Genomic DNA, 10,433 nt, shown 5'->3' with positions numbered 1-10,433 from the left:
AAAATATGAATGTTGCTGTTAGTAAGTAGAGTGTTACAGATACAACCATTACACTGAGTCAGTTTAATGTGCTGGTCAGGTCCTCCTGGTTCTCACTTATTTTCTGTCAGTTGTTGTATCCATTATTGAAAGTGGGGAGTTATTGAATTCCACAACTATTATTGTAGAACTGTATTTTCCCCTCTTTGATACTTCCAGTTTTTGGTGCATAGATTTTGAAGGTCTGTTAGTAGGGGTGCCAATGTTATAATCATTGTATTAAATTATTATTAACACATAATGTCATTTTTTCTCTTACAATCTTTTTTTTTTCTTAAAGTCTATGTGTAATGTTAGTTTAGCCACCCCTGCTCTCTTTGGCTAATATTTACAGAGAATATCCTTTCTGTTCTTTCACTTTCAACCTATTTGTGTCATTGCTTAAAGAGTAAGTCTCTGGTAGATATCACTTAGTTTGATATATTTATTTATTTGAAAGTCATAGTTACAGAGAAGGAGAGGCAGAAGCAGAGAGAGAGAGAGAGTTCTTCCACCTCCTGTTTCACTCCCCACATAGCCACAACAGTCTGGGCTGGGCCACGCTGAAGCCAGGAGGCAGGAGCTTCTTCCAGGTCTCCCATGTGGGTAGTAGGGGCCCAAGCACTCAGGCCATCATCTGCTGCTTTTCCCAGGCCATTAGCAGGGAGCTGGGTCAGAAGTAGAGCAGCCAGGTCTCAAACTGGCACCCATAAGCGATGCCGGCATTGTAGGCTATGGCTCTATCCACTATGCCCCAACACTGGGGCTCTGGATTACGTTTTTGTTAACCCTATCTGTAAGTTTCCAGGTTCTTTTTAATGGAAAAATCAACCCACTTACATTTAAAGTAATTACTGATAAAGGACTTACTTTTAATTTGTTTTTAATTTGTCTTATAGCTTTTTGTTGTCCTTCATTTCCTCAATTACTGCCATTTTTTGTGTTTAATTGATTTTTCCTGCAGTGAAACATTTAAATTCCTTTCTCATTTCCTGTTGTGTATACTCTGTAGCTATTTTCTTTATGGTTGCCATGGGGATTATATTTAATATCTTAAAATTGTAACACTCAAGTTCATACCAATATAACTTCCATAACATTCAACACCTTTATTCATTTAACAGCCCTATGGTCACTCCTTGTCGTTGCTGATGTCACGAGTTATATTCTTAGTAGTTTTTGAAAGAAATTTGGTGAATGAATAAATAATCTGTAGAAATAATGCACCTCAGTAACTCATTCTCTGGGGGAAAATACTCTGGTTTTCAACCAAGTATCAGACACAAATGTTATGTGTTTTAGGCCTGATGGCGATTTATTAATTTGTTAAGTCTTTTTGTATCTCTATGACTGGGTGCTATTTACTGATGGGGTTCAGGTTTTTGGTGAAATATTAAAGAGCTTTTTCCAATTGCTTACCATATCCACTTAGTATACTGGTATTTTACACTGGGTGCTTTGATTCTAAAGGAACACATTCTAAATCCTAGGGAAATCACTTCACAGCTATCAGCCACCAGTGGACGTCACAGGGAGACCGCATGTCAGAGGTTTCAGGAAAATCTTACTGAAAGTGTAAAGATTTGTAGGGATCTTAATTATTAAGACAGCTGTGGAAAGTGTGTTCCTGGCTAAACTTTCAATTATCAAGGTCAAAGCAGCAGAAACAAGAGGTTTGCTGACCCTCAGCAATGGAGGGGGTATGAGGAAGCAGAGGATTTTCATTTGTTTCTTAAGACTTTATGCTAGTTACTCAAAATATACATTAGGAAACTGTATAGAGTATCATGATCCAGGGCAAATCCATCTGGAAAACTCATACAGAACAAGACAGAAGAAACACTGGTCACCAGGATGAACCCAAATACCTTTATGTTGGGGTGTAGACGCATTAAGGTCCTCTTGCTATATTCACTATTGATTCCAAGAGCAAGTTCCACCTCTTTGTAGAGCATTATGAAGATCCTCACGCCCTGTTGCTGTCACAAGAGAAAACACATGGAAGGAGAAGGTTATGATTTTTTTCTTCCTTTCTGTGCAATGTACTTTCTAACTTTCTTCGATAAACAAGTATAACAAAATTATTAACTAAAGAGGCAATACAAAGAAGTGACATAAATATATATTAAGACACAAATACCAAGAATAAACATTTATCTCATTCCCATTCTTATGACTTCTTATAGCAAGAGTGTCAATGTTTAATTAATTACAAACCCAGAAGTTGAAGTTATAATTCTAGTTGTTAAAAGTGTCCTACAGTCTTATATGACTTTTTAAAAAATATTCATTAAGAAACAAAGAGACATACAGAGAGAAAGGGACAGATAGAGAGCTGCCACATGCTGGTTCACTTCCCAAACGCCTGCAATGGCTGGAGCTGCTCAAGGGGCCAAAGCCATGAGCCAGGAGCTCAGTTCAGGTCTCCTACAAAGGTGGCACCCAATTACTAGAGCCATCACTGCTGCCTCCCAGGGTCTACATTAGCAGGAAGCTGGATTCATGATCTACAGCCAGGAATTGAACCCACCTACTCTGAGACACAGGTGTCTAAACACCCAGTCTTACAACTTGAAAACACCTGTCATTAAGGGAATTTTTGACCTGATTCATGTTACTGGATTAGAGTTTTTGGTTGGTCTACTTTCATTATACTTCAATTAACTGAAATAACAGTGACAAAATTTTTTGATGCAATAAATTATGCTCAATTTCAGAAAGTATTTTTTCATAGTATTTTTTCTTTATTGAAAAAAATTACTTAAGTGGGAAAAGCATTTCTTAATCTTCAAAAATAAATGTATTGGTTCATCTTCTTAACCCATAATTAGATCATTAGTGTATTTCACTATGGAAAGGATTTCAACAGAAGTAAGCTTCTCTAAAATTCAAAAGTCACCAAGTTTTAGTAAGGGTTTAATATCAAGTGGACACATAAATTAACATTGACTCATCCTTAGACTCTGGGCCTAAAAGAAAATAGACAAAAGTACTATGACTCATTTAAGTAGGTCAAACTAAATTGAAATGCTTGAAAAGCTTTGAATGCTATACAAATAACAATGTTAAGAATCAAAAAGACTCTGCAAATATAGAAAATATTTTAGTTCTGGTTGGACACAAGCTTTTCACCTTGGCTAAATTGCCATGGGAACTGAACGTTCCTCCTCTTCTTCCTACCCACTCCTACAAATTCCCTCTCCACTCCAAGGTAATTTCAGCTCAGAATATATTTCCCACTGGAGTCTGTCTTATTTACCCCCACTTCCTGTATTTACATGTTGCTGTGCACTGAGGAAATCTGGGTATGTGGAGATGACCCACTCTGGCTCTAAAAAATTCAGGATCAAAAAGATTATACATGTCATTCTAGTTCTACAGCTAACCTCTGGAACTCACTTATTACTTACTGTAATCATGCAACTACTAATTACAATCAAGTGTATAAGTACATATTTGAGCAAAGAAATACAGAAGAGCAAATGCAGGCAAAAAGTGAAGTGAACAGATTAATTTCAAATGGTCTGGACAGTGAGTGCTATGCAATGAACTGGTGAATAAGGGCTCTTCGGCAAAGTCAGAGATTTTATCATTTTCTTGTACTGCTCAGATATATTTTGCTATTCAAAAACTAAGATTCAGCACTGGATAATGGTTCTGAAAATATAACCTCTCACTGAAGATGTAATACAAAGCTTAAAACCCTAAATTTCAACCTAAATTATAGAACGTTACACCTGACATCTTTCATCACGGCTCATTTGTTTTAAATGGATGAAATTCTGCTTCTTAGGCTTATAAGATTATTACTCATGAAGGGCAGTAGTTGCAAATTAAGAACTTGGCCTGAACCCCACAACTTTCCATTTACCGGAATAACTAATGGGGGTTTTAAATAGTAGAGATATTAACATTAATGGATTACATTATTATCCTCCATGTATTAACACCTGACATTTTCATTGAAATAAATGAGCTCCAAAGGAAATTGGGTAGAAAGCTTGAAGTCTTTTTGGCTAAAATACAAATGACTAATAAGGAGGTAATTAAACATAAAGAGTTCATTTTTTAACGTGGTTTACAATTATATTCTTCTACCTACTGCCACAATAAACAGTTAATTAGCAGCAAGATTTCCATGATACATTCCTCGTCTTTTGTTCCTGATATTACAACACTATCATAACCATTAAAGGGCAAGGGAAATTTGTTCTTTAGGAACAAAGACACCTGCTTCACTGTTAAAGTGTAGATTCATACTCTATGGGAAATATTTCTCCAAAAGGAAAGCCTTGTTTAGAAAACAAGGACTGGTGTTAAGTCTGTAACTTAAAAAGTGCATTTTGGAAACACCCATGTCTTATTAACATCTTTGAGGGACCAGAGGGGAAATTACTTTTTGCTTAGAGAAAGGGAAGGAAAGTACTAACAGGAGAAGTAGGAAGATGCGTGTCCTCGAGCTGACTGTGCAACTGCCATGTTTCCCAGCTCTGCTCAACTCGTCCAACTCATGTCCCAGAGGATAAACTCCATGAGACAAGTTTCAACAGAGCAAAGCTCTGTCTTCTGTCCTGGTTAGTTTCTCATCAAGACATAATAAGCAGTAAGAATTTTTACAATAGAACAGTAAGAATTCTTAGGAGCTTTAGAGACACTAAATACATGTGAAAACAAGGAAAAAAATAAGAATTTTTATAGCAAGCATCAAAGAGAATGTGATTCTTATCTAGATTTTTCTGATTGTTCAAGTAGTATGGTCAAAACATTTTCTATATGCAGCCAAGTTTGTCCACTGCTTGAAAACAGCTTAGCTTACACACCCCTCCATCCCAGGATTATCACTTGCCAAGGACTTCCCAGGGGGCTCAATATATTAGGCAAATGAAAAGTAAAGAATAAAAAGTAATTTTATCCTCCCCACTTAAAAGCAAGTAGCAGAGCCGGCGCCGTGGCTCAATAGGCTAATCCTCCACCTTGCAGCGCCGGCACACCGGGTTCTAGTCCCGGTTGGGGCGCCGGATTCTGTCCCGGTTGCCTGTCGCTCCCCCTCTTCGTGGAGGAACGACACAGGACCCTGCGCTGTTCTTTCGTCTGCTCGGCCCTCCCCGGGTTTGCTGCTGGTTCTTCCCGGGTTGGCTACTATCCCTTCCACCTCCGTGGAAGGGCAGTTCCCCCTGGCCGCATTCCCCACTTCCGCAGGGGAGCGGCACACCGCCGGCCGGCTCTCTCGGGGGCTGCACAGGTGTTCCCCTTAGATGTTCCCCTTAGATGTTCCTGGTGCATGTTGTCTCTCTCCTCCTTTATAGTCCTCCTCCGCCAATCCTAACTCGGCTGCCCACACGCCGAGTACGCTGCTCTCCAATCAGGAGCAAGTCCTACAATTTATTAGTTGAATTGGAGGCAGCTGTGCGGAAGCTGTTTACTTCTCTCCCAACGCCATGTTGTGGGAGAGCAGATGCATAGAATAAGTCTTAATTTCAGTAACTTAGTCCAGTCCGGATTGCTCCCCACAGATCCCCCTTTCTTTTTATTTTTTAGCGTTGATACGCGCCTGTCTTCGGTGTCCCGCGGCACACACTCTGCTCTACTTGCTAGAGTTGCCACAGGCTCTTACAAGTCCTATCAGGCAAACCGAATCCGGGTCCTCTCTTCGCCATGTTGTGAGGAGGTTTTTAGGCGCTGATGCGTGCCTGTGTTCGGTGCCCTGCAGCGCATGCTCTGCTCTGCCCGCAGGGGCTTACAAGCTCTATCAGGCAAACCGAATCCAAGCCTTCTCATTGCCTTATTGTGGGGGAGACTTATTAGTGTTGGTTCGTGCCTATCTTCGGTGACCTGCAGCTCATACTCTGGTCGAGCTTTGCTGGCGCTTACCGCCTTAAATCAGGCAGACCGAATCCAAGCCTCCTAATTGTTGCATTGTGGGGAAGCTTTACTGATGTTAATTCGTGCCTGTCTTCGGTGACCTGCGGCTAGCCGCCCAGGTGCTCATCGCCTCACTAATCGGGCAGACCGAATCCAAGCCTTCTAATTGGCATGTTGAGGGGAGGCCTTATTTTTCTCTATTTCTCTATCTCCGGGCATTCCTACCTCTCCCATTTCACTTCTATCTTCCAGCATTCCCATTTCTCTTTTACTTCACTTCCAAACTTCTGTTTCTCTTATCCCCGCAGCTTCCCGGCACCTCTCCGCTTCAGCCCGCGCGCCTCTCTCATCTGCGCAGCTTCCCGGCTTTGCGCGGCTCAGCTTCGCGCGCTCCGCGGTCCCCACGCTTAACCCTTTCGCGTCTGAACCACGGCCTACGCCAGCCCCGTTCCCTATCTATTCACGCCCCGTGCTCTCTCTGCACGCGGCGGCTTCCGCGAGTAACACAGCGTAGCTCACGTGTCCGCCACTAGCATTCAATCTAAGTTCCCCGGGCTAGCCTGGCGAATTCAACCCAGCGTACGTCTCCGCCCCACGGTTTGGCTTCCCGTCCTTTGCTCCCCGGGCTAATCAGACGGATCCCAATCTGGCTTGCGTCTCAGCTTCTGGTTTCAACTTTTCGCCCCCTATTCCCGGGCTAACTTGAGAACCCCAAAGTGGCTTTCGTTTCCGCCTTGGCCTGCCCCCCGCGGCTTCAATTTCCCTAACATTTTTCTCTACCCGGTATGTTTCCCTAAGTTTTCTTCCAACAATATTCCTCCCTCATTTCTCCTGGCCTCTCCCCACAGTCCGCATCCGAGTCTGTTTGTTCTAGCTTTCACTTTCGCTTTCGACCTTAGAGATTTCTCCCAGCTTCCCCCCGTAGTCCGTATCCGAGTCTATGCCTAGGCTTTCAATAGCTTCTTCCGGCACCCTTTTTCGTCCGGCTTTCCCCTAGGCTGTTTACTAGTCTCTTTCTCCGGTAATTTCCCTAGGCTCTTTGCTAGTTTCTCTCTCCGATATTTTCCCAGTTCCTCCCGGTCTTTCCCTCCTAGGTTTCCTATCCGAGCTAGGTTTCCTATCCGAGTCATTTCTTCCCTCCTAAGTTTCATATCCGTCCTAGGTTTCCTATCCGAGTCACGGCACCATTATGTCGCTCCCCCTCTTCGTGGAGGAACGACACAGGACCCTGCGCTGTTCTTTCGTCTGCTCGGCCCTCCCCGGGTTTGCTGCTGGTTCTTCCCGGGTTGGCTACTATCCCTTCCACCTCCGTGGAAGGGCAGTTCCCCCTGGCCGCATTCCCCACTTCCGCAGGGGAGCGGCACACCGCCGGCCGGCTCTCTCGGGGGCTGCACAGGTGTTCCCCTTAGATGTTCCCCTTAGATGTTCCTGGTGCATGTTGTCTCTCTCCTCCTTTATAGTCCTCCTCCGCCAATCCTAACTCGGCTGCCCACACGCCGAGTACGCTGCTCTCCAATCAGGAGCAAGTCCTACAATTTATTAGTTGAACTGGAGGCAGCTGTGCGGAAGCTGTTTACTTCTCTCCCAACGCCATGTTGTGGGAGAGCAGATGCATAGAATAAGTCTTAATTCCAGTAACTCAGTCTAGTCCGGATTGCTCCCCACAGTTGCCCCTCTTCCAGGCCAGCTCTCTGCTATGGCCAGGGAGTGCAGTGGAGGATGGCCCAGGTGCTTGGGCCCTGCACCCCATGGGAGACCAGGAAAAGCACCTGGCTCCTGGCTCCTGCCAGGATCAGCGCGGTGCGCCGGCTGCAGCGGCGGCCATTGGAGGGTGAACCAGCGGCAAAAGGAAGACCTTTCTCTCTCTGTCTCTCTCTCTCACTGTCCACTCTGCCTGTCAAAAAAAAAAAAAAAAAAAAAAAAAAAAAAAAAAAAAAAAGCAAGTAGCACTGGGCTATAGGAATAGAAATGTTTCTCTCTCTCTGAACCTTTTTTTTTTTTTTTTTTTTTTTTTTGACAGGCAGAGTGGATAGTGAGAGAGAGAGACAGAGAGAAAGGTCTTCCTTTTGCCGTTGGTTCACCCTCCAATGGCCGCCATGGCTGGCGCACCACGCTGATCCAAAGGCAGGAGCCAGGTGCTTCTCCTGGTCTCCCATGGGGTGCAGGGCCCAAGCACTTGGGCCATCCTCCACTGCACTCCCTGGCCACAGCAGAGAGCTGGCCTGGAAGAGGGGCAACCGGGAAAGAATCCGGCGCCCCGACTGGGACTAGAACCCGGTGTGCCGGCGCTGCTAGGTGGAGGATTAGCCTATTGAGCCGTGGCACTGGCCCCAATTTTGTTTTAAAGCACAGTCCCGAAGGTTACAGAATCTCCTGTTTCCCCACAAGCCGTGCTGGCCCACCACTGATAAGATTCCACTTGGTTTCCTGTGCAGAGATGTGACGTCTCATTTCCCAGCTCTGGACACCTTTCCCTTTTATGGGTCCCTGGACTACAACTCTAGAAGGTTCCTTGTGATCTAAGACAGAACATAAATCCACCTGGAAGCAAATGCCTCTCAGAACCTCAACCGTTTCCTGCCAGTCTTCAGGCTGCTCCACTTGCAGATGCTGCCATGCTCACAATGCTATGGTTGAAACATACACAGCTGGGGTGCAGGGATGTGGCACCCTCACTAGAATTTAGCTTGTCTCACCTTTTAGTGGAGTAAGTGCAAAACTGTGGAAATGCCCTGGATGCTGCTTTCTTTGAATTATAAACCACGCGCCTCCCAAGACCGGCTTAAACTACTTTAAATGGTGACCTCCCATATCAGCAGGGCACAGGCACAAGAGAATTCCAATTCAGTTACTGCCGGGAAAGCAACACAGCTTCTTTTTTTTCCTAAGAAACAGCCATTATAAGAGATGTTTGCCAATATGTTGGCTATGAGATAGAGATCCTTTGTAAATTACTCTTTAAAAATCTGCACAGATAGGAAAAAAACATTCATTTTAATCAAACTTGCAGACCTCTGAGACCCAGTAATGCAAAAATAAATATTATGTTTCAACCCTGTAATTTGTGAAGCTGGTATGTGGCTTTCAGAAACTAAATTATTTATGTGAAGCAGTGTTTATGTGCAATGAAATGTCAAATTGTAATGATCTGAGTGTTAAAAATTTATGACCAAAGAAAGAATATGCTGTAGTGAGATTAAGAAAGAGCATTTTTCTAAGTCTACCACTGGAAATTAATCTTTACTAGTATTACTATTTCCTTAGGAAATTAAAAAAAAATCACCCCAAGTTGTAAGATTCGAAGCTGCAACAGTTGGATGCAATGGAAACACAGCACCATGATCAAGCAATGATGCTTACTGGGCCACGGTGTTCACCAGAGACCTCACCAGGGTTCACTGGCCATACAAAGAAAAACCAGGCTAGCCACAGAAAAGGAACTGGACAGGCATGCTGACAGTAGTAGACTAACACATGTCGACTAAAAAGAGCAGGAGGGCCAGGTCTGTGGGATCTCCCTGCTGAGCCATTTCCTAGCTTCCTCGGGTCAACTTACGTGTCCTGTAGACACCTCACACTCAAATGATCTAAAAAGGGGCTTTCTGAATCTGAGTGCTCCCCACTCTCTCCCACACACTACTCTACCTCAGATGAACCCTCCTCTGCTGCACGCCCACGGTGCTTCCCTGTCTCCTAGGAAGTCCAAACCACTGGCTCGACTCAGATCTCCACACCCTGACTGCCACCAGCTGCTCCAGCCTGAGCCCAGTCCTATCTGTGCTCTCTCGGGCACTCAACCTTGCCCGCTGACTGTGACTGACGAAGCCTTTGGCATCCTTGTTTCCTCACAACATGTACCATATCTAGAAACTTCTCCTTTCCCTATCAAAAACATGTGCCTCTTCCAAGTACCTTACATCCTGAACAGATCTGCCCAATGCTCTCTCTGTTGCCTTTGCGTCTGGGCCCTGCCACTGTACTCTGTGCTTAGCTGTATAGATTTTTAAGCTCCTTCAGCTCAGGAATCATAGCTCTTATCCATGCACATTCCCATATGATTAGCCAAGCTTCCTGCACATGGTAGGTATTTAACACAAATACATAACAATTGAAACTCAAAACAGTGAAGTATGCGATAAAAAAAACTCTGAGGAGAGGATTTACTAGCGTGTGTGAAGATTGCTAGGCAAGGCTACAAAACTAAATGGAACTTTGAATGGAACTGGGAAAGGTGACATTTCAACAGACAAACATGGAGCAAGCTGTAGCCCATTCAACAGGAAGAAGTTGGGTAAAGCTAGAACTGAGTGCAGTACATGATTCCTGGGGCAAGCCCCACAGGGCATGGCTGGAATCCACTCCCTGTGGTGTCGCTGGTACCTGGCTCACAGGTGACACTCAGTAAGTTGTACTGAATTATTAACAACTATGTGAATAATGCTTTTCAATAGGAGAATTTCCAATTCTGTTGATACAATGAATTATACTATCCATGAAAGTGATGCCATTTGGCGGGACATGTATCTGAAACAAAGATAGCAACTTCTTCTTGC

The 10,433-nt window shown here is 44.0% G+C and overlaps 1 protein-coding gene across 7 annotated transcripts in view; it reads right to left on the bottom strand.

Annotated features, from left to right (window-relative positions):
* Nucleotides 1-10,433, bottom strand: part of PLD1 (phospholipase D1) — a 192,046-nt gene that overhangs the window by 100,084 nt on the left and 81,529 nt on the right. For 6 of the 7 annotated variants that reach the window (XR_016232554.1, XM_070072512.2, XM_070072514.2 and 3 more), the window contains exon 13: nt 1,887-1,997. Coding sequence is in view for 6 of the 7 variants with exons in the window: in XM_070072512.2 (XP_069928613.2) it covers nt 1,887-1,997 (111 nt within the window). In the remaining variant the exon portion in view is untranslated. Of the gene's footprint in view, nt 1-1,886; nt 1,998-8,576; nt 8,765-10,433 lie in introns of those variants that run through there. The other variant, XM_089330939.1, reaches the window with a different exon arrangement.

This window comes from Oryctolagus cuniculus, chromosome 4 (assembly GCF_051225735.1).
Source record: "Oryctolagus cuniculus isolate XC-2025 breed Fujian yellow rabbit chromosome 4, ASM5122573v1, whole genome shotgun sequence".
Lineage (NCBI taxonomy): Eukaryota > Metazoa > Chordata > Mammalia > Lagomorpha > Leporidae > Oryctolagus > Oryctolagus cuniculus.
The sequence above is the reverse complement of the archived record's forward strand: the minus strand, read 5'-3'. Positions and strand labels throughout refer to the sequence as shown.